Source organism: Squalius cephalus (assembly GCF_949319135.1).
Source record: "Squalius cephalus genome assembly, chromosome: 24".
Classification (NCBI taxonomy): domain Eukaryota; kingdom Metazoa; phylum Chordata; class Actinopteri; order Cypriniformes; family Leuciscidae; genus Squalius; species Squalius cephalus.
In genome coordinates this window covers 27,093,783-27,118,460 of record NC_137145.1, presented here as the reverse complement: position 1 = coordinate 27,118,460, position 24,678 = coordinate 27,093,783, and the positions used below count along the sequence as shown (strand labels likewise).

Genomic DNA, 24,678 nt, shown 5'->3' with positions numbered 1-24,678 from the left:
AAACACCAAACACGACTTTGGTAACACCAGTTAACATGAACTAACAATGAACAATACTTGTACAGCATTTATTAATCTTAGTTGATGTTAATCTCAACATTTACTATTTTCATATGAACACAAAAAAATCACATTTTATAGGTGTCTTTATCTACTATGTGCTCATAAAAAAATTAGTTATGTACGATGTACTTGTTGATGTTGTATTGTAAAACAATGCTATTGCTGCTACTGAGGAGGGATGCGGGTAAGGTTAGGACAGGATTGGTGGTCTGGGTCGGTAATTAAACAATTTAATAATCAAGTAAAAAGGAGTTTATGCCTGTATGATATTACGCGCTGTACCCACATTGAACCAGCGGATTGGAAAACGGATGGATGATTCAGCTGCGCGTGCGACTCTCACAGTGCATTGTGGGTATTCTCTAGCCGTTGAGTGTATATCAGTTGTACACTCATTATTGAGGTGCATTGTGGGATTGAATGAGTGCACTAGATAATGTCCACTATGGTTTTGGACACCACTACAAATGGCTGTCCCCTCAAATAGTGCCCTGTGTAGGGGTGATTTCAGACCCAGTCCTGTTCTTGGAGTCTCTCCTAATGAGCTGATGAATTGAATCATTGTGTTTGATTAGTAAGAGTTGGGAAACTGCTCATTGACGTTGTAAAAAACACCCTTTTGGAAGCTGTATTTGTAAGAGTGTGTTTGTTGTTCCTGTGTGTGCAGCGATTCATCCTCTCTCTCATGGGTCAGCTCTGTCTTTCTGGCAGTCAATCAATCTTCTGTGCTTCGCTCAGTTTTGACTCCTGCCTGTGCAGAGGTTCACAGTTTGACTTGCTCGCTTTAGACTTACCTGTTAACTGGTCTGTCCGCCCTCTCTGGTTACCAATTTTGACTGTTTGTTGGACTTTCCCTTTGGTATTACTCCTCGATTCACTCTTTTTTGTCCGTTTTTGCCTATCCTGCAAATCCCTGTCAGAATCGAGACTGAGTTCTTGATGTGCCTTGCTAGAATTATTGTTTTTCCTGCAAAAACGTCAATCAAGCCTGATATCTTATGTGATATCATCTGTCTGCATGACATATTTAAGAACGACAATCGTCGTCCCGAATGTCTACAGTCGACGTTAGTTTCTCTGGGTCTCGTCTACAATCGACGTCCCCGAACGTCTACAGTCGATGTTAGTTTCTCTGGGTCTCGTCTACAATCGTCGCCCCCGAACGTCTACAGTCGACGTTAGTTTCTCCGGGTCTCGTCTACAATCGACGTCCCCGAACGTCTACAGTCGACGTTAGTTTCTCTGGGTCTCGTCTACAATCGACGTCCCCGAACGTCTACAGTCGACGTTAGTTTCTCTGGGTCTCGTCTACAATCGACGTCCCCGAACGTCTACAGTCGACGTTAGTTTCCTCGGGTCTCGTCTACAATCGTCGCCCCCGAACGTCTACAGTCGACGTTAGTTTCTCCGGGTCTCGTCTACAATCGATGCCCCCGAACGTCTACAGTCGACGTTAGTTTCCTCGGGTCTCGTCTACAATCGTCGTCCCCGAACGTCTACAGTCGACGTTAGTTTCCTCGGGTCTCGTCTACAATCGTCGCCCCCGAACGTCTACAGTCGACGTTAGTTTCTCCGGGTCTCGTCTACAATCGATGCCCCCGAACATCTACAGTCGACGTTAGTTTCTCTGGGTCTCGTCTATAATCGACGTCCCTGAACGTCTACAGTCGACGTTAGTTTCTCTGGGTCTCGTCTACAATCGATGCCCCCGAACGTCTACAGTCGACGTTAGTTTCTCCGGGTCTCGTCTACAATCGACGTCCCCGAACGTCTACAGTCGACGTTAGTTTCTCTGGGTCTCGTCTACAATCGATGCCCCCGAACGTCTACAGTCGACGTTAGTTTCTCTGGGTCTCGTCTACAATCGACGTCCCCGAACGACTACAGTCGACGTTAGTTTCTCTGGGTCTCGTCTACAATCGACGTCCCCGAACGTCTACAGTCGACGTTAGTTTCTCTGGGTCTCATCTACAATCGTCGTCCCAGAACGTCTACAGTCGACGTTAGTTTCTCTGGGTCTCGTCTACAATCGTCGTCCCCGAACGTCTACAGTCGACGTTAGTTTCTCTGGGTCTCGTCTACAATCGATGCCCCCGAACGTCTACAGTCGACGTTAGTTTCTCTGGGTCTCGTCTACAATCGACGTCCCCGAACGACTACAGTCGACGTTAGTTTCTCTGGGTCTCGTCTACAATCGACGTCCCCGAACGTCTACAGTCGACGTTAGTTTCTCTGGGTCTCATCTACAATCGTCGTCCCAGAACGTCTACAGTCGACGTTAGTTTCTCTGGGTCTCGTCTACAATCGTCGCCCCCGAACGTCTACAGTCGACGTTAGTTTCTCTGGGTCTCATCTACAATCGTCGCCCCCGAACGTCTACAGTCGACGTTAGTTTCTCTGGGTCTAGTCTACAATCGTCGTCCCAGAACGCCTACAGTCGATGTTAGTTTCTCTGGGTCTCGTCTACAATCGACGTCCCCGAACGTCTACAGTCGACGTTAGTTTCTCTGGGTCTCATCTACAATCGTCGTCCCAGAACGTCTACAGTCGACGTTAGTTTCTCTGGGTCTCGTCTACAATCGTCGTCCCCGAACGTCTACAGTCGACGTTAGTTTCTCTGGGTCTCGTCTACAATCGATGCCCCCGAACGTCTACAGTCGACGTTAGTTTCTCTGGGTCTCGTCTACAATCGACGTCCCCGAACGACTACAGTCGACGTTGGTTTCTCTGGGTCTCGTCTACAATCGACGTCCCCGAACGCCTACAGTCGATGTTAGTTTCTCTGGGTCTCGTCTACAATCGTCGCCCCCGAACGTCTACAGTCGACGTTAGTTTCTCTGGGTCTCATCTACAATCGACGTCCCCGAACGCCTACAGTCGATGTTAGTTTCTCTGGGTCTCATCTACAATCGTCGTCCCAGAACGTCTACAGTCGACGTTAGTTTCTCTGGGTCTCGTCTATAATCGACGTCCCCGAACGTCTACAGTCGATGTTAGTTTCTCTGGGTCTCCTCTACAATCGTCGTCCCAGAACGTCTACAGTCGACGTTAGTTTCTCTGGGTCTCCTCTACAATCGTCGTCCCAGAACGTCTACAGTCGACGTTAGTTTCTCTGGGTCTCCTCTACAATCGTCGTCCCAGAACGTCTACAGTCGACGTTAGTTTCTCTGGGTCTCCTCTACAATCGTCGTCCCAGAACGTCTACAGTCGATGTTAGTTTCTCTGGGTCTCGTCTATAATCGACGTCCCAGAACGTCTACAGTCGACGTTAGTTTCCTCGGGTCTCGTCTACAATCGATGCCCCCGAACATCTACAGTCGACGTTAGTTTCTCCGGGTCTCGTCTACAATCGATGCCCCCGAACATCTACAGTCGACGTTAGTTTCTCTGGGTCTCGTCTATAATCGACGTCCCTGAACGTCTACAGTCGACGTTAGTTTCTCTGGGTCTCGTCTACAATCGATGCCCCCGAACGTCTACAGTCGACGTTAGTTTCTCTGGGTCTCGTCTACAATCGACGTCCCCGAACGACTACAGTCGACGTTAGTTTCTCTGGGTCTCGTCTACAATCGACGTCCCCGAACGTCTACAGTCGACGTTAGTTTCTCTGGGTCTCCTCTACAATCGTCGTCCCAGAACGTCTACAGTCGACGTTAGTTTCTCTGGGTCTCCTCTACAATCGTCGTCCCAGAACGTCTACAGTCGACGTTAGTTTCTCTGGGTCTCCTCTACAATCGTCGTCCCAGAACGTCTACAGTCGATGTTAGTTTCTCTGGGTCTCGTCTACAATCGACGTCCCCGAACGTCTACAGTCGACGTTAGTTTCCTCGGGTCTCGTCTACAATCGTCGCCCCCGAACGTCTACAGTCGACGTTAGTTTCTCCGGGTCTCGTCTACAATCGATGCCCCCGAACATCTACAGTCGACGTTAGTTTCTCTGGGTCTCGTCTATAATCGACGTCCCCGAACGTCTACAGTCGACGTTAGTTTCTCTGGGTCTCGTCTACAATCGTCGCCCCCGAACGTCTACAGTCGACGTTAGTTTCTCTGGGTCTCGTCTACAATCGATGCCCCCGAACGTCTACAGTCGACGTTAGTTTCTCCGGGTCTCGTCTACAATCGACGTCCCAGAACGTCTACAGTCGATGTTAGTTTCTCTGGGTCTCGTCTACAATCGTCGCCCCCGAACGTCTACAGTCGACGTTAGTTTCTCTGGGTCTCGTCTACAATCGATGCCCCCGAACGTCTACAGTCGACGTTAGTTTCTCCGGGTCTCGTCTACAATCGACGTCCCCGAACGTCTACAGTCGACGTTAGTTTCTCCGGGTCTCGTCTACAATCGATGCCCCCGAACGTCTACAGTCGACGTTAGTTTCTCTGGGTCTCGTCTATAATCGACGTCCCAGAACGTCTACAGTCGATGTTAGTTTCTCTGGGTCTCGTCTACAATCGTCGCCCCCGAACGTCTACAGTCGACGTTAGTTTCTCTGGGTCTCGTCTACAATCGATGCCCCCGAACGTCTACAGTCGACGTTAGTTTCTCCGGGTCTCGTCTACAATCGACGTCCCCGAACGTCTACAGTCGACGTTAGTTTCTCTGGGTCTCGTCTACAATCGATGCCCCCGAACGTCTACAGTCGACGTTAGTTTCTCTGGGTCTCGTCTACAATCGACGTCCCCGAACGACTACAGTCGACGTTAGTTTCTCTGGGTCTCGTCTACAATCGACGTCCCCGAACGTCTACAGTCGACGTTAGTTTCTCTGGGTCTCATCTACAATCGTCGTCCCAGAACGTCTACAGTCGACGTTAGTTTCTCTGGGTCTCGTCTATAATCGACGTCCCCGAACGTCTACAGTCGACGTTAGTTTCTCTGGGTCTCATCTACAATCGTCGTCCCAGAACGTCTACAGTCGACGTTAGTTTCTCTGGGTCTCGTCTACAATCGACGTCCCCGAACGTCTACAGTCGACGTTAGTTTCTCTAAGTCTCATCTACAATCGTCGTCCCAGAACGCCTACAGTCGACGTTAGTTTCTCTGGGTCTCATCTACAATCGACGTCCCCGAACGTCTACAGTCGATGTTAGTTTCTCTGGGTCTCGTCTATAATCGACGTCCCCGAACGCCTACAGTCGACGTTAGTTTCTCTGGGTCTCATCTACAATCGTCGTCCCAGAACGTCTACAGTCGACGTTAGTTTCTCTGGGTCTCGTCTACAATCGTCGCCCCCGAACGTCTACAGTCGACGTTAGTTTCTCTGGGTCTCATCTACAATCGTCGTCCCAGAACGTCTACAGTCGACGTTAGTTTCTCTGGGTCTCGTCTACAATCGTCGCCCCCGAACGTCTACAGTCGACGTTAGTTTCTCTGGGTCTCATCTACAATCGTCGTCCCCGAACGTCTACAGTCGATGTTAGTTTCTCTGGGTCTCATCTACAATCGTCGTCCCAGAACGTCTACAGTCGACGTTAGTTTCTCTGGGTCTCCTCTACAATCGTCGTCCCAGAACGTCTACAGTCGACGTTAGTTTCTCTGGGTCTCCTCTACAATCGTCGTCCCAGAACGTCTACAGTCGACGTTAGTTTCTCTGGGTCTCCTCTACAATCGTCGTCCCAGAACGTCTACAGTCGATGTTAGTTTCTCTGGGTCTCGTCTATAATCGACGTCACCGAACGTCTACAGTCGACGTTAGTTTCTCTGGGTCTCCTCTACAATCGACGTCCCCGAACGTCTACAGTTGACGTTAGTTTCTCTGGGTCTCGTCTATAATCGTCGTCCCAGAACGTCTACAGTCGACGTTAGTTTCTCTGGGTCTCCTCTACAATCGACGTCCCCGAACGTCTACAGTCGACGTTAGTTTCTCTGGGTCTCCTCTACATTCGTCGTCCCAGAACGTCTACAGTCGATGTTAGTTTCTCTGGGTCTCCTCTACAATCATCGTCCCAGAACGTCTACAGTCGACGTTAGTTTCTCTGGGTCTCCTCTACAATCGTCGTCCCAGAACGTCTACAGTCGACGTTAGTTTCTCTGGGTCTCCTCTACAATCGTCGTCCCAGAACGTCTACAGTCGATGTTAGTTTCTCTGGGTCTCCTCTACAATCGTCGTCCCAGAACGTCTACAGTCGACGTTAGTTTCTCTGGGTCTCCTCTACAATCGTCGTCCCAGAACGTCTACAGTCGACGTTAGTTTCTCTGGGTCTCGTCTACAATCGACGTCCCCGAACGACTACAGTCGACGTTAGTTTCTCTGGGTCTCGTCTACAATCGTCGTCCCAGAACATCTACAGTCGACGTTAGTTTCTCCGGGTCTCGTCTACAGTCGACGTTAGTTTCTCCGGGTCTCGTCTACAATCGTCGTCCCAGAACGTCTACAGTCGACGTTAGTTTCTCTGGGTCTCGTCTACAATCGACGTCCCCGAACGTCTACAGTCGACGTTAGTTTCTCCGGGTCTCGTCTACAGTCGACGTTAGTTTCTCCGGGTCTCGTCTACAATCGTCGTCCCAGAACGTCTACAGTCGACGTTAGTTTCTCTGGGTCTCGTCTACAATCGACGTCCCCGAACGACTACAGTCGACGTTAGTTTCTCTGGGTCTCCTCTACAATCGTCGTCCCAGAACGTCTACAGTCGACATTAGTTTCTCTGGGTCTCGTCTACAATCGTCGCCCCCGAACGTCTACAGTCGACGTTAGTTTCTCTGGGTCTCGTCTACAATCGTCGCCCCCGAACGACTACAGTCGACGTTAGTTTCTCTGGGTCTCGTCTACAATCGTCGTCCCCGAACATCTACAGTCGACGTTAGTTTCTCCGGGTCTCGTCTACAATCGTCGCCCCCGAACGTCTACAGTCGACGTTAGTTTCTCCGGGTCTCGTCTACAGTCGACGTTAGTTTCTCCGGGTCTCGTCTACAATCGTCGTCCCAGAACGTCTACAGTCGACGTTAGTTTCTCTGGGTCTCGTCTACAATCGATGCCCCCGAACGTCTACAGTCGACGTTAGTTTCTCTGGGTCTCGTCTACAATCGACGTCCCCGAACGACTACAGTCGACGTTAGTTTCTCTGGGTCTCCTCTACAATCGTCGTCCCCGAACGTCTACAGTCGACGTTAGTTTCTCTGGGTCTCGTCTACAATCGTCGCCCCCGAACGTCTACAGTCGACGTTAGTTTCTCTGGGTCTCGTCTACAATCGTCGCCCCCGAACGACTACAGTCGACGTTAGTTTCTCTGGGTCTCGTCTACAATCGTCGTCCCCGAACGTCTACAGTCGACGTTAGTTTCTCCGGGTCTCGTCTACAATCGTCGCCCCCGAACGTCTACAGTCAACGTTAGTTTCTCTGGGTCTCCTCTACAATCGATGCCCCCGAACGTCTACAGTCGACGTTAGTTTCTCCGGGTCTCGTCTACAGTCGATGTTAGTTTCTCCGGGTCTCGTCTACAATCGACGTCCCCGAACGTCTACAGTCGATGTTAGTTTCTCCGGGTCTCGTCTACAATCGACGTCCCCGAACGCCTACAGTCGATGTTAGTTTCTCCGGGTCTCGTCTACAATCGTCGCCCCCGAACGTCTACAGTCGACGTTAGTTTCTCTGGGTCTCGTCTATAATCGACGTCCCCGAACGTCTACAGTCGATGTTAGTTTCTCTGGGTCTCGTCTACAATCGACGTCCCCGAACGTCTACAGTCGACGTTAGTTTCTCCGGGTCTCGTCTACAATCGTCGCCCCCGAACGTCTACAGTCGACGTTAGTTTCTCCGGGTCTCGTCTACAATCGTCGCCCCCGAACGTCTACAGTCGACGTTAGTTTCTCCGGGTCTCGTCTACAATCGTCGCCCCCGAACGTCTACAGTCGACGTTAGTTTCTCTGGGTCTCCTCTACAATCGATGCCCCCGAACGTCTACAGTCGACGTTAGTTTCTCTGGGTCTCGTCTATAATCGACGTCCCCGAACGTCTACAGTCGATGTTAGTTTCTCTGGGTCTCGTCTACAATCGACGTCCCCGAACGTCTACAGTCGACGTTAGTTTCTCTGGGTCTCGTCTATAATCGACGTCCCCGAACGACTACAGTCGACGTTAGTTTCTCTGGGTCTCCTCTACAATCGATGCCCCCGAACGTCTACAGTCGACGTTAGTTTCTCTGGGTCTCGTCTATAATCGACGTCCCCGAACGTCTACAGTCGATGTTAGTTTCTCTGGGTCTCGTCTACAATCGACGTCCCCGAACGTCTACAGTCGACGTTAGTTTCTCTGGGTCTCGTCTATAATCGACGTCCCCGAACGACTACAGTCGACGTTAGTTTCTCTGGGTCTCGTCTACAATCGACGTCCCCGAACGTCTACAGTCGACGTTAGTTTCTCCGGGTCTCGTCTACAATCGTCGCCCCCGAACATCTACAGTCGACGTTAGTTTCTCTGGGTCTCGTCAACAATCGTCGCCCCCGAACGTCTACAGTCGACGTTAGTTTCTCTGGGTCTCGTCCATAATCGACGTCCCCGAACGTCTACAGTCGACGTTAGTTTCTCCGGGTCTCGTCTACAATCGTCGCCCCCGAACGTCTACAGTCGACGTTAGTTTCTCTGGGTCTCATCTACAATCGTCGCCCCCGAACGTCTACAGTCGACGTTAGTTTCTCTGGGTCTCGTCTACAATCGACGTCCCCGAACGTCTACAGTCGACGTTAGTTTCTCTGGGTCTCGTCTACAATCGACGTCCCCGAACGTCTACAGTCGACGTTAGTTTCTCTGGGTCTCGTCTACAATCGTCGTCCCCGAACGTCTACAGTCGACGTTAGTTTCTCTGGGTCTCGTCTACAATCGTCGTCCCCGAACGTCTACAGTCGACGTTAGTTTCTCTGGGTCTCGTCTACAATCGACGTCCCCTATCTCTCACTTCCTAAACCTAACTAACTTGCTGCGCAGCAATAATAAACAGAGAAGACTTCAGCAAATGTCGGGAGTGTTTCCTGAGCAGTTCTCAGAGAATCCACCAAGAAGAAGCATGCCAGAGGATTTCAGACAAATATCAGAGAGAATCCCACCAGTAAACAGGAACACAACAGTTTTGTATAGAAAAGGAGAATGGGCGAAAAGGACATGATACATTACATAATTTCCCTACAATTTGATTGGTTCTTCTTATGCAAAGCCTTCTGTTTCTAGGTAGAAGTAAACTCTGTTTTAATGATTACTTCATAATCACAAGTTTTGAAGTTTAGACATCTGTCTAGTTTCATTCCCCATATTTATTTTACACTCACGCAACCAATGTCATGAGTTTTGTCACACCATTTCATGTTGCATTTTTATTGGCTAGTCAGTAGACGTAAGTCGTTGCAGCAAACACACTGATCATGATAAATCTCTGACACTGCCAGAAAATTATCGCAGGCTACCTGACAACGACCTAATCTTTGACCCTCTCTCACTGGACGACATAGGATCTTTCGTCTGGGATGGCCCAAAATTGTACAGTACACTGGGCATAAAAGGAGCCACAAATGAAAGTAGTCTGAGTTCAGTTTGTCTATGGGTCCATTTATGATTCAAATGAGCTTTGTTCTGGCAGAAGTCGATTAAGGTTTGCCATTAATTGCTGCCATCTTCTGTCATTTGTCAAAAAATAGACTATTTTTACAATGGATGGTTGACTTGGTAATATTTGGAGAGAGATGCATTAAACTATCCTCAACATATAAGATGATCAAAGTTCTTTTGATCGTGTGGAGGTGATTTGTAGCGTCTATCCTTCAACAGAAACCTGGGGTCCGAGTTCTTGAGGTGTTGTGGAGTGAACAACAAGTGGTCTGAGGCCACTGGTTACCTTTCTGGTTAACTTTAACCAAACTGGGTTGGTTCATTTAAAGTGTACTATATGTGAACAAATGAGTCTTGAGTAAGGATCCAGCACCTTGACTGTTTAGTCATGACAAATTGGTGCTCCTTTATTTGATGTTGGAACACACATTTCCAAACCCTGGTCCTAATCAAACAGACCTGATTCAGCTCATCAGTTCGTTACTTGAGTCTGAAAGACCTGAGCTGGGTGTGTCGGATGAGGAAACATTCAAGTTCCTCCTTTCTGGTTTCCCAAAGCATTGGACAAGGCATCACTTACTCTTTTTGACGTCGCTAAATCTTTGGAACCGATGACTAATAAGAAGTACATGTTTGGTTGGAAACCAGTAAACTTTCCCCCCCCATCCACAAAGAAAAAAAAATTCACACACTTGTTGACCTTTCTTATACCCTTTACTGGTAAAGGATTACCATTCTTGAACAAAAAAGTTTTTATTGTAGACAAACGTATATTGCACTTATAACAATTGTACATTGGTGGATAATTCTACATGCTTTCTGTCCTTTCTTTAATTTCCTTTCATCACAAACTCAGTAAACAATGTTAATAGGGTTTAGAAGTAGAGGCTCATTGCAGTGTTACTCATTTAATGTTCTTCACGCTACTGATTAGAAGAGAAGGAAAGAGGAGAAAAAAGCACTCCTTTGGGAAAGTGACATTTCTCTTTTGACTGCTCCCTTTTGACACTGGTTTTACACTGGATAAAATCCAGTGCAATAATTAGTTTTGATGGTCCACTTTAGACATTCTACTAACTATAAGTAACTTTGTAACTACATGTCAACTAACTCTCATTAGAGTATCAGTAGACTGTTAGTAAACTGTCAGGTTAGGGTAATAAATACTTGTGCCTTTAAACTTTAGACCAAAAATTTAGGACAAAATTTTAGAGCAAATTAAATCTGAAAAAGAGCCTTTAAAAGAATTAGCTACTCAGTTTGTAGTTACATTCACACTGAACTTTGATCAAGGAAGGAGGGAGAGATGAGGTTTATGAGAGAGTGAGAGATTTGGTTACACTCTAACTCTGAGAGAGAGAGATAGAGAGAGAGAGAGAGAGATAGAGAGAGAGAGATAGAGAGAGAGAGAGAGAGAGAGAGAGATAGAGAGAGAGAGATAGAGAGAGATAGAGAGAGAGAGAGAGAGAGAAAGAGAGAGAGAGAAGAGAGAGAGAGAGAGAGAGAGAGAGATGTCCAGGCACCTTGAGCAGCTTGAGCGCTGTGATTGGTTCATTGTGTGAAGCCCGGCCCCAGTCCCAGGCTCCTGTGAGTCCCTCCAGCACAGGCTGAGACCGGTTCTGTGTGTGAGTGAGACCGGACCTGTGAGGTTAACATGCTGCTGCTTATGCTCCTCATCCTTCATCTTCAGGTGCCGGTCACTGCATCTTCATCCTCCTCTGAGGAAGACGGGAGCAGCGAGAGGGATGATGGAGAACACAGTAAAGGTGAGTATATCTACATGTGAGCGTAAAATCAGTTATTCATCCATCAGTGTCATTGTGTGTTGTGAATAATCCGACCTAAATTCTGCTGATCTGTATTTAAGTTTGTTCATTTTCCTGGTTTTCTCCTGCTTTTTAGCAAAGTTCTGCGGTCTTTATTGAAAAGTCAGTGAAGTAAATAAAAACTATAGAAGAGCTAAAACATGCATGTCAATGAAAAAAGCTTGACCTTTTAATATTTAATTAGTTTAAAGTGTAGTCAAATAGTCATAGTCAAGTTGATTGCAGAAAAATGATGCATACGAAGCCACAGAAGTAGCAATTATTACTGAGAAAAACTATATATGCTAAATTAGCAAAAACTGCAAATTATGGAAGTGAGATAATGAATGTTTTCTCCTGCTGACTTCATCATGACTGTTGACTTTGGGTGGTTACTGGCTTTCATCCATGTGTATGATCATCCATCTCTTTGATTTTAACACAGCAGGTGCATTCTGGGATATGATATAAAATTTCACCTTCATGAGTAATTATCACCTTAACACCAGCATGAACACATAACCAATATTATCTTTAGCAGATTTGATGTCAATTGTATCTGGAGATATTTATTGCTTTGTTAACCTGCCGATTATCAAGGGAAGGGTGTGTATTTACTATGGTTTGTTGCCAGTTAATGTTTGATTATTGTTAGCTTATTGTGAAATAGCTCATGAAGCAAGATGTCATTGATAATGAGTGAATGGAAAAATAAAAAGTGATAATTCAGCAAACAGGAAAGTCCTTCTTCCATGATCACATTGATACAGTAAGTAAGAACACTGCAAATATTTAAATTCCTCCATAAAATCAAAGATGCTGTTAGCAGTAATGAATGAAGACAGAAAGACAGAAATCCTGCTTGAAACTCTTAAAGCTAACCTTTCTTGCTATGAGTTTAGTGAGTGCCAGTGTGAGACATTCATCACATATTCCTGGATGGTTTGTGGTTTCTTGTGGTTGGAGAGCGTTTGGTCTACGTGCCGCTCAGAGAGTACCAGCGTCTCCAACTCATCGCTTCCCATTCAGACATTCTGACACAAACCTGACAGACTAGAACAATCCAAAATAAGTGGGATATTTTTGTGTTTGATCCGGTTCAAAAGTGTCTACCTGCTGGATAATCCCTGGAAGGGCAAGTGTGCGTATGTGTGTGAGAAAGAATGTCTGGTCACATGAATGAAATCTCCACCGTATTAAATCTGCGCCAGTGGTCCAGGAGGGAGTCGGGAATACAGAAACTACTGTACATAGGAAATGGGGAAAAACAAACAAATGAAGATGCCACATGAATAATTAAGAACTTAAATAAAAAATCACAATTACAAACTAAGATTTCCTGTGCTACAGTTGTGAAAGCACTGCTGAAACATATAGAGATCCATAGAGACAAAGTTTGTGCCTGAATTGCATCAAATCTATTTTATGGAAGCTGCAATAGTCTTTTCTTCTCTATTGTGCCGTATGTCCGAGTGGAACGCTTCTGGAACAAGATCAGATGTGGGCGGGGCTTGATTTTGTCTGTGGGGAATTGATTGGATGGTTGTGGTGTGCTATTGGTGGATGTCATGTGAGTGACAGGTTGTTGCTCCGTCCTCGTCATCAGAGGAGAGAAAAGAGGAAGTTATTCTGATTCGAGATTAGGCTACCAGGAACATGAATTTAAATTAATAATTATGTGCACTGATAAATCATTTATATGTTTTGTCAATTTTGATTTCATGGTGACTTTAATGTGTCAGTTTCAAAATGAATGACAGCAAATGGCAAACATGGGCAGTTAAGATATTGAATGGGATGCGAGAGTGATGTTGTTCTGGATATCAGCATCACGTCGGGTGGTTCTTTGTCTCAGTGTTGGGCATTTAATGCACACATAGCCACGGATTTGCCTTTACGTAAAGCTCACAGGAGTTTGATCTAGTGTTGACCACAAAACACACTGCACATAAAGTCATCATTATGACTTAAACTCTATGATGAGCTGATGAGCAATCTTTCATACTGACTCACATACTGGCCATGAGTGTTTCCACATCTGTGTGTTTGCAGAACGAGCATCTGATTCTTGAATCCTTTTCTTGCTGTGGCCTGAGCGTTGAATTTGTTTAATGCATATCAGGTTCGGCGTTCATCTTAGCGTCAGGCATCTGTCCTGCAGCACATAATGCTCACATTGACTGCGCCGAATGAAGGAGGGATTGTGTGAGTGCGCTGATGTGTGTGAATAAGGAAAAGATACTGTCTTTCACAGTCCTGTTCAGAATGACCAAACCTGTTCTCACAGGCCTGGATTGCTATTATTGCTATAATTGTCCAAGGACTACTAATTTCTAGAATTGCATTAGTATATTACAGTAATAGCTGATATTATTGCTGTTTCTCATAGTAAGTCATCAGAGGTCAAGTCAAGTCAAGTCATCTTCATTTATATAGCGCTTTTAACAATGTAGATTGTTTCAAAGCAGCTTTACAGAGATAAACGTATAATTTAAGGTAACAGATTGTTTTGGCTTTATAGCGGTTCTTTAATAAAGTTATTTTCCAGCTAAAGTTAGTTTTGATTGATTCGCTTCCGTCGCAACAATCATTTGTTATTAAATTAGGGGCCGCTAAGACGACACCATTCTCTCTACACAGACTTTAAACAAGAACCTGAGAAACGCTGATGGCGTTCACATGCGCATTAAGAATTGGTTCTATAGTTATGTGCGTTTGAATATATGTGCGCAGGTTTGGAATTCACTACAAACCAAGCCTAAACAAAGTACTGGTGTTTCCTTATAGTTTTTGATAAAGAATTTTATTTTATTTTGTTGCTTTGGGGTAAGAAGTTTTTTTGTCCAATAATTAGAATCTCTGTTTTTTCAGAATTTAGAAGTAGGATATTACTAGTCATCCAATTTTTTATATCAGCTATGCATTCTGTTAATTTTGTGAATTGTTAAGTTTCGTTAGGTTTTGAAGAAATATCGTCGGCATAACAATGAAAGCTAATTCCATGTTTCCTAATGATATCTCCTAATGGTAGCATGTACAGAGTGAACAGCAGCGGTCCTAGTACTGAGCCTTGTGGTACGCCATACTGAACTTGTTATCGATGAGACATCTCATCATTTACTGCTACAAACTGATAACGGTCAGATAAGTATAATTTAAACCATGCTAGTGCAATTCCACTAATGCCAACATAATTTTCGAGTCTATTTAAAAGAATGTTGTGGTCGATAGTGTCAAATGCAGCACTAAGATCGAGTAACACTAATAGAGAGACACAACCACGATCGGATGATAAGAGCAAATCATTTGTGACTCTAACGAGAGCTGTCTCGGTACTATGGTACGGTCTAAATCCGGACTGGAAATCCTCGCAGATATCATTTCTTTCAAGAAAGGAACACAGTTGTGAAGACACTGCTTTTTCTAATATCTTTGACAGAAAAGGTAGATTCGAGATCGGCCTGTAATTGACTAATTCTGTAGGATCAAGTTGCGGTTTTTTAACAAGCGGTTTAATCATAGCCAGCTTAAACGTTTTTGGTACGTATCCTAGAGACAAAGATGAATTAATGATATTAAGAAGAGGATCTGTGACCTCTGGAAGCATCTCTTTCAGTAGCTTCTAATAGGGTCTAATATACATGTTGTCGATTTAGATGATTTAACGAGTTTAGTAAATTCTTCCTCTCCTATAGCAACGAATGAATCAAATTTTTCCTCAGGAAGACTACAATGCACTGCCTGATGCGATACTGTAGTAGACGGTTGCATAGTTATAATTTTGTCCCTGATATTATCAATCTTATAAGTGAAGAAGTTCATAAAGTCATTACTGCTGTGCTGCTTGGAAACTTCGGTGCTTGAAGCTTTCTTTTTCGTTAGTTTAGCCACCGTTTCAAATAAATACCTAGGATTATGTTTATTTTCTTCTAATAGGGTTGTAAAATAAGCAGATCTAGCAGCTTTTAAAGCCTCTCTGTAAGCAATCGAGCTCTCTTTCCATGAAATGCGAAATACCTCTAGTTTTGTTTTCTTCCAGTTGCGCTCCCTTTTTCTGGCTGCTCTCTTAAGGGCCTGAGTGTGCTCGTTGTACCACGGCGTTGGACTATTTTCTTTAATCTTCTTTAAGCGCAACGGAGCAACTGTGTCTAAAGTGCTGGAAAAGAGAGAGTTAAAAGTTTCTTTTGCAATATCTAGTTCTTCTAAGCTATCCGGGATGCTGAGATGATGAAACTGATCAGGAAGATTATTGATAAAGCAATCTTTAGTAGCAGAAGTGATAGGTCTAACATATTTGTAACACGGAGTCGGCTTTGCAGCCTTGGCTAAATGTAATTTACACGAGACTAGATAATGATCTGAGATGTCATCGCTCTGCTGCAGAATTTCAACGGCATCAACATCTATTCCATGTGATAATATTAGATCTAGAGTATGATTACGACAATGAGTAGGTCCTGACACATGTTGTCTAACTCCAATAGAGTTTACAATGTCTTTAAATGCCAAACCCAATGCATCTTTTTCATTATCGATGTGTATATTAAAATCACCAACAATTAGTACTTTATCTGCAGTCAATATTAATTCTGATAGAAAGTCCGCAAATTCTTTGATAAAGTCTGTATGGTGCCCTGGTGGCCTGTATACAGTAGCCAGCACAAATCTCAAACGTGATTTATCTGATTTGATTTGATTTATCTGGTCTGATTTGGTCTGATGTATAAAATATGAGTTTCAACAAAAAACACGTACGCAATTTTTAAAAGAGGTTTTTATAAAATATTTAGTCTAAAGATTCATTAAAAAGGTCAATTTCAAAAACTTTGATTTGTCTTACTTTTTTATATGTCAGGCTTTACAGTGTTAAACATATTAATGGATATTTTGACGAAACCTAATTAAAACAAATCCTACTGTACCTACAGTCAACGCTATAACTTAAAAGCATTATAATTCTGCAACCCTGATCAAGGAAGTTAAAATTTAGCATGTATAGACTGTAAGTTTCACATATTTGATATAGAGGGGGTCTTTGGCTCTGTTTAAAGAGTCTACAAGAAAGCATATTTAATATTTAGTATTTAGAATTTATTTAGTATTTAGAATTTAATGAATGAATTTACATATGTGTTTTCCACCTACACTCCGCTCTAGTGTTGTAGGTTATTATCCTTACTGATAGTGCTAGTAGTGCTACTATGACTTATTTCCAGTGAGGAAAAATATGTGCAAAAATAAGACAAAAATGATTATGCACACACACACACACACACACGCACGCACGCACGCGCACACACACACACACACACACACACACACACACACACACACACACACACACACACACACACACACACACACACACACATTTTTAACAGCCAAGCTTTTCAAGAAAGTCTTTATTTCCTGACATGATCTCTTTCCATTCTTCACAGGTTCTTCTCACCAGCAAAAGTGGGGTTACCATGGTAAATATATATATACTATTACTGCCCACAATAACTTTTTTCCTTTCCTTTTCCTTTAAATAACTTTTAAGAGTTTTCCTTATGGTTTTGCACCTAGCTGAATTTCAAACTTACTAGCAGACAGTCTTAGTTACAGCACTTTAGTGAGTCATGACCTAGTAACACTGTAATATATAATAGCCTAAAGAGAGTGAAGGGAATCGTAATTTATATTATTTGGTTTAGAATTGGTTTAGCACTTATTTCATTATATAAAATACTAGATTTTTTTGTACAAATAAATTTCATAACAAATGAAAAATGTAATTACAATCAAATCAGGTCAACATGGAATCAAGGTAAGCAAAGTGTTCAGGCTAAGCTTGCAGTAGCTACTCAAGTTCTTAGCCATATATTATGCCAATACTTTACTGTTTGCTGCTTTTATTCATGTTTCTTTGTCCCTTGTCACTTTCAGTTATTTATCAGTTATTCAGTTGGTTTAATGTTTGTAGACCTATTTGTTGAACATAACAGGATTTAGTCTGGTAGCATTGTGCCACTTTATTCACTTGTGAATGATAAGCATTTTCATTTTTGAAATGTATGAAGTGCTCTTCATGGCCCTGTCACCCTCCTGTCCCGCTCATAAAGCGAACCAAAGAGCAATATCCCATAGTCAGTGTTTTGTACTAAATGAACCACATGAACGAGAACCTTAAAGGATTAGTTCACTTCAGAATTAAAATTTCCTGGTAATTTACTCTCTCCCACGTCATCCAAGATATTCATGTCTTTATTTCTTCAGTCAAAAAAGAAATGAAGGTTTTTGAGGAAAACATTCCAGGATGTTTCTCCATATAATGGACTTCAATGGTGTCCAACGGGTTGAAGGTCCAGATGTGAGTTTCAGTGCAGCTTCAAAGTCTCGACACGATCCAGCCGAGGAATAAGAGTCTTATCTAGACAAACCATCGGCCATTTTCTAAAAAAACAAAAAACATTTATATACTTTTTAACCATAAATGCTGGTCTTTGCAAAGAAATTCAACTGTGTCCTGAAGAAGCTTTATCTATTACTAGTGATTTTTTGTATTTAGTCCAATACATTTGAAGAATACTGCTATTTGTCATCAGGCTCTGAACTTTGAAATGAAGTGATATTGTTCAGGCTGTTATTAATGATTTTCATGGCCTCAGATCAGGACAGATGGCCATCTGAGTTTGAGCACTGCAGTGGAAAGTCTCAGTCTCCAGTCAACATAGACACTCGTAAGGTTTTCTACGACCCCAGACTCCCTGCCATTACACTGGAGGGTTACGATCTCACCGGCTCCCCCGCTCTCACACTCATCAACAATGGACACACATGTAAGTCAAGGCCCCGTCACTCAAACGCTCAAACGAGTTTCAGCACGGACAAATGTCACATGTGGAACTATATTCACACCAGAACAAAACGTCTCTGGAATTAAAAACAGGGACGTTTTAGTTCAGCTGTCAATATATCAATGAAATAAAAATGAGCACAATTCCAGTTCTGTGTATTTTGGTGATCCGTAAGGCCATGGTTAGTTGGCACAGGTTTAATTTTTTTCTTAAATATCTCCTATGGAACAAACATTAAGATAATTAAACAGTGTGTTATAAGTATGTTGCTGCTCAACAAACAATACGTTTATATTAAGTAACCTAAATTTTAAACACAATATTGCAAGTTACTTGCTTCACCAAAACTTGTTTAAAATGAAGTCAACGCATTTGTTACATCTCCGAGCAACACACAATAGCAGCGTTTCGTTTCCAAATGAATCAGAGTTTTTGAAAAAACAGTTGATATAAAGTGTGACGCTTTTGCCCTCGGTTGAAACCACACTATTCCTACTTCTTTGTATTGCTTTTGGTGTGAAAAGTCCACCATTTCGCTGGCATATGTTGACTGTCTGAATGTGAAATGCGTGTTGTTCTGTCCCTCTGCCAGTGAAGCTGAGTCTGCCGGGCAGCATGCGCATCGTGAGGGGATTTGATCAGGTGTACATCGCAGCCCAGCTTCACTTCCACTGGGGAACCACAGAGGTCCCGGGTTCAGAGCACACCGTAGATAACGTACATTTCCCTGCTGAGGTGAGCAGAGGTGGAGGCCGTTTAATGGTCTCTGTAAAATATAATATAATGTGTTTTAAATATAGCCTATGTATTTGTTCAACATTTTTTACAACTTGTTTGCTGTTTTAGAATAAAATGTTTTACATTTCAAAAGTTAGGGAAAGAAGTTGATGCATTACAGTTCACACATCTAGCAAACGCATTCTTTTGCTTGGAGTTTGACATTTGGAGATAATTTATAGGTGTAAAAACACAAAACACTGACTTTCTTTTACAAATTATTCCATCATTAAGTCAACTTCTCCCTAAAAATCAACACAGAAAAAGTCTGCGGACTCTTTCTTTCCTAATCATGAGTGATTACAAACATTGCAAATAATGTGTAACATATTGCATAAAACTACGTTACGACAATTTCCCCATTTCCCCAGATCCACGTGGTTCATTATAACTCCAAATATGCAAATCTGACTGAGGCTGCCAGTAAAGCTGATGGATTGGCAGTGTTGGGAGGATTCATAGGTGTAAGCCTTTTGACTAAAACATTTATGGCTTTTCTAAGCAGCAGAATGTGGTTTGATTAATACAAATAACGTCTTTGCAATGCGTTTGTTAATATTTTCTTTTGACTTTTTCCTCTACAGATTGGCCTGCATGAAAATGACAACTATGAAAAGATCCTGTCTGCTTTAACAGACATCAGCATAGAAGGTAAGAAACTGGAACTAATGCCACATCTATACTGAAAGGGTGGCACAGAAATGCTTCTGAAGTGGCATTTAGAGGGACTGTTTAAAGGAGAACTCCGGTCAATTTTAACATTGAGCTAATTTTTTTGTACATTTGGAGTGCTGTCAATACAGAGAACAACGACAAAAATCGGTGTTGCCTACACCATGTTATCCTCTTTTTAAAATTTGCACCCTGTTGACTTCAATGGGGCAAGTTTTAAACCTGCTTTTAGCCTCTTAACATCCTTGATGTGTCATTACAAGTGCACAGCCAATGTGAGTGATTCCTTCGGAGTGAACACGGGTGAATCTGACTGCAGTAGATGTGAAAGATATGAATAAAAATGATGTTATTTCACAAACCTGTTTTTACATCCTGTTTTCGGTCGAAGTCCACAGTAGTCGATTGTCGAGTTCACGCGCATAGGTTTAGTACGTGCGATCATGCGCCCGAACTCGACAATGGACTACTGTGGACTTCAACCGAAAACAGGATGTAAATACAGGTATGTGCGCTGGCTGAATTGTTCAAATTGACCGGAGTTCTCCTTTAATGCTGCTCAGAAGTGGCACAAATCACACTTAAATTACAGCTGTATTCAGAGCGGGCATCAGAGGGTTAGTTTTACCTACAGTCACCAAACTCGGTACATATATTGTTCTCATCAAGCCGGACAACTTTCTAATTTACAGTCATTAGCTCTGACCAACAGGAAGTCAGATATTCTGTACATTTTATAATGTGGATTCTGGAATCATCTCTAATTTTTAACTACTGCTCCAAAGGGCTTCATACGATTCACACCAATCTTTCTCAATATGATGCCAATATATTGAAGATGCTAAATTGTGAACGGGTATTGGATATCTTAAACGATGTTGCCACGGCGAGGGATTAAATTATGGACAAAATTGCGAAACTGGAAGAGTCTTATTTCTTCTAAATAATACATTTTTACTATTTAGAAGATTTTTACTAATAAAACACATTTTATTATTTTTTATATCCAATCCATAATTACTGCTTTATGTGTATATTATGCATATATATATATATATATATATATATATATATATATATATATATATATATATATGCAGATTTTGTGCTATCTGGTTAAAATAAATAAATAAAATAAAATGTAATACCTACTAAGGCTACTAATTTATAAACAGGGTTGAGAAAAGCCTTGTTGTTGAGAACAGAGTTTTCAGACATGATTACTTTTATTAGCTATTGCATTTGGATATATATTTAGACATTATCAAAGACTACTTTCTGTCACAGTTTAGATTTTAACTCCAACTGATCCTTTAATCTCACTCTGCCTATCTGTGTGTCAGTCTGTTTTATACTATGTGGCTGTTGGGGTTCATGGTCATAGTGGCACCAGCTGCTGCAGTAAATATGGCATATTCAGTTGATTTTGACATAGTTCTTTTACATTTACCCGCTGTAAATGCATATTGCCCGTCATCGCTGCTTGCAGCTATATTTTAGTTTGGCTTTTATGTGGCATTGGGTCTTTACACTGAATTCTGAGCAGGCACTCAGCCTTAACTCGCCTGTGTGAAGATGCCTTTATATCTGTCAACAAAGAAAAGCATTCTGATGTTTCTGAACCGAGTGGAGATGTATTATCGTCTAACCTGATCTAATGGTCTTTTTGTCAGAGTCAAACACTGAGATTCCTGGTTTTAATGTGCGCCATCTTCTGCCAAACAGCCTGGAGGGGTTTTATAGGTACGATGGGTCCCTGACGACCCCTCCGTGCTTTCAGACGGTCAGCTGGACTCTGTTCAATGACTCCATCCGAGTGTCAAGAAGACAGGTCAGGCTATTCTCACAGCCTCATATTGAACCTTGTCAGAAACAGGACATTTATATGGCAACTCATCCAAATCACTGCGTTCTTCTTTCTTCTGCTAGCTAGCGGCATTGGAGAACTCGTTGAAAACTGAACACAAAAAGCTTCTGTCCAAAAATTTCAGAGCGCCACAACTTCTGCACGGGAGAAAAGTGCTGGCATCTTTCCACACGGCATCCACTACGGGAAGTACGTTCAATCTACATTAGGTCTCTTTTAGCTCTTTTAGACCCGTGTTACATTAAAAATGTAGATTAGTCTAATATAAATTCGAAAAGTAAGACTGATTAGCCCTTGTTAGTCGCCAGTGGGTCACTAGTTCTTAACTTATGTTAATGCAACTGGCCCCTAGAAGTATTGGAAGTCTTATTTATGAAAAAGGCTGAATATCTTTATATTAGAAAAAAGCTTCATGATCAAATTAAGCATATGATGCGTTGTAATTATTGTGTACATACACGTTGTTCTGCAAAACTCTTGGCGACTGGGTATTTGCTGTTATTGGGTTGGAGTAGGGTAGCTTTAGGGTTAGGGTTCATTCAGTTGTGTAATTACATGAGATTACATGCAGGTGCTTTGACTTTATGTACGATTTATGTACACAAGTGATTAAAAACACCTAATATTAAGTGGCTCTATAGCTTTGTACCTTTTTAAACCCAACAAACATCGAAATGCCACTTGGTTTAATATTATTTCAAGAAAATATTCAGTAATGCCATTGATTTAACGACACTGACTATCAGATGAGAACAAATTTTGAATTGAAGTGAGCTGGAAAATTACACTAATTTTGTAACATCAACACAACTAAAACGAATCCAAATCAAACTAAATTGAGCCGAATAATGATACTATTATCTTCTGCAGAGCTGCTTTACAGCGGAAATTTAATTAATTTTACAACATTAACACTCTTATTTTCCTGTTCATTACTGCTTTGAAACAATCTGTGTTGTGTAAAGCGTTCTAGAAATAAACGTGACTAGACCTGTAGGTTTAGTATAATGGTCTAAATACTGTAGATAAGAAATCATACAACATACATTGTGCTGGATTTGGCTGTTAAATAACACATATGATGCTTAATTCACATTTATCAGTGTATGTAGATAAAGTGTTGCTTTCCACAGAAGCCAGAGAAGAAGAAACACAAGACAACAATGTAGAGAAAACTAGTGGAGCCGAATGTAAGAATCTATCATTTACTGTAGTTGTGTAATGCAAACCTGATTGCAAGTCAACTGGAGACAATTTGATGTTTGTTGACAGGGCACATTCTGGCCATTACGTTTGGCGTTCTCCTCGCCGTCACACTGCTGGTCTTCTCCATGTACACATATCGACAGCGGAAAAAGTACTCAACGTATGTTCATGCCCATCTTATTCATCAGCATAAATTTAAGAGTTTTTGTTTGTAACTTTTACTGCTCTCTGCGTTCTGGACTTCACACGCTTCTCTCTCTGTCTCTCTACAGGTTTAAAAAAGACTCCAAGCAAAATGTCATTTATAAACCAGCTGCCAAAGACATAGATCAAACCTCTGTCACTGTAACATGAGCCACGTTTATTCTGAAACTCTTGTGTCTTGTTTGTTTGTTGAGGAATGAGTCTTGAAGTGAGATTTTGGAATGAATTTCCGAAATTAAATATGGTTTGCAAATTAGTAGAAGTGATTGTCTGTGATTAATCTTATAATTATGTTGTATAGTTGTATGTTCTGGTATGTTGTAGCTATGTCACTATATGTGTCAGGATATTTTTAACACACACTCTTAAAATAAAGGTTCCACAAGGGGTTTTCGCAGTGATGCCAAAGAAGAACTAATGGAATGGAAATATGATAAAGGTTCTTTATGGAACTACAGATGCCAATAAAGAACCTTCATTTTAAGAATGTAAATGTGTCTAATACTGCAGTTTAAATATTTTTTTTAGCTTTTTCTTCCAAAATGTTTGAATTTAGGAAATTAATCGATATTAATTATGATCTATCATTCATCCACCCACGAAATGTATTGTGGTATTTTAAGTTTCTAAAGTTAGTCTTGATAAACTCCCAGCCTACATTCACAGACAGTGACTCCTGCCTTCTTAGAGGACAACAAACTGTGATTCACTCATTATATGCCGACAATTTCCACACAGTCTTCCGTGAAGCTGCGTGACGATTCCTGTGAGCACCAGTATTGCTTAAGATGATTAAACTTTGAAATCTGAAAGCTCTTACTGTTTCTCATTTAAAGTCCATGAGTTACATTGTATATGTTAAATGTATAGAAAGTTATTTGTGTGGATTTCAACACAACTCTGTCGAAGACTGAAGAATTCTGCAATCTAAAGCACTGGGGAGGTCACAGGGTCATTTATATATTGACAGAAGGGCAGAGGTCACATGACTCTCAGAGCCTAACGTGTCAAAGCAGGAAATCTCAGTAACACTTTACTTAGTTAAGTTATGCAATAGCTACCACGAAACAGCAGTGCTTTGCATTTCCTAATCTCGGTTAATGTCAATTTCTACACAAACAGAGTTGCCAAAAGTGATGTCCGGCGGGGATATTTGCTCTTAATGATCCTAAAAGCGGAATATATATATATATATATATATATATATATATACATATATATATATATACACATATATATACATATATATACATATATACATATATATACATATATATATATATATATATATACATATATATACACATATATATATAAAATTTTACATATGAAGAAGACTAAACTTGGTTAAGGTCAAAAAGCCAAACTACAACTACAGGTTTTTTTTAATGCAAAAAAAAAAAAAAAAGAAAAGAAAAGAAGCTTACAGGAAAAAAAAAAAAAAAAAAAAAAATATATATATATACATAGACTACAACATAATCAGTTATCAATATTTAGTTGTTTCTCTCATTTTTGCTGACAAAAATTAGTCAAAAATTAATTTTTATTGCGTTATCACATTTGACTTACAAAATCTTTCAGACATTTCTCATATTTGAAAAAAGGGTATTTTTCCTAAGACATCACTTTTGGCCACTGCTGTACATTTGAACATTTTAGGAGTGAACTAACAATAAACTAGACTAATGCCGTGTACATTCATATACCGGA

General features: G+C 41.9%; 1 protein-coding gene across 2 annotated transcripts; it reads left to right on the top strand.

The window, feature by feature from the left end:
• The first annotated feature begins 11,204 nt into the window (after positions 1–11,204).
• On the top strand, positions 11,205–23,780 carry ca9 (carbonic anhydrase IX). Of its 2 annotated transcripts, none has more exons than XM_079862196.1 (11): positions 11,205–11,361; positions 16,839–16,871; positions 18,051–18,221; positions 18,832–18,974; positions 19,388–19,480; positions 19,601–19,667; positions 21,362–21,519; positions 21,618–21,744; positions 22,689–22,745; positions 22,828–22,921; positions 23,034–23,780. In XM_079862196.1, exons 1-11 carry the CDS (start codon positions 11,250–11,252, stop codon positions 23,113–23,115), a joined length of 1,137 nt encoding a protein of 378 aa, XP_079718322.1. In that variant the 5' UTR covers positions 11,205–11,249; the 3' UTR covers positions 23,116–23,780. The 2 variants fall into 2 exon arrangements, with proteins under 2 accessions (XP_079718322.1, XP_079718323.1); XM_079862197.1 differs by having other exon boundaries at positions 22,692–22,745; positions 23,034–23,774.
• Positions 23,781–24,678: the final 898 nt, after the last annotated feature.

Excerpts from the sequence above, each read along its gene's own strand:
- ca9 (XM_079862196.1), top strand. The coding sequence starts at position 11,250 with ATGCTGCTGCTTATGCTCCTCATCCTTCATCTTCAGGTGCCGGTCACT. Across the intron at positions 16,872-18,050 it reads GCAAAAGTGGGGTTACCATG|ATCAGGACAGATGGCCATCT; the intron begins GTAAATATATAT and ends TCATGGCCTCAG. Across the intron at positions 21,745-22,688 it reads CACGGCATCCACTACGGGAA|AAGCCAGAGAAGAAGAAACA; the intron begins GTACGTTCAATC and ends TGCTTTCCACAG.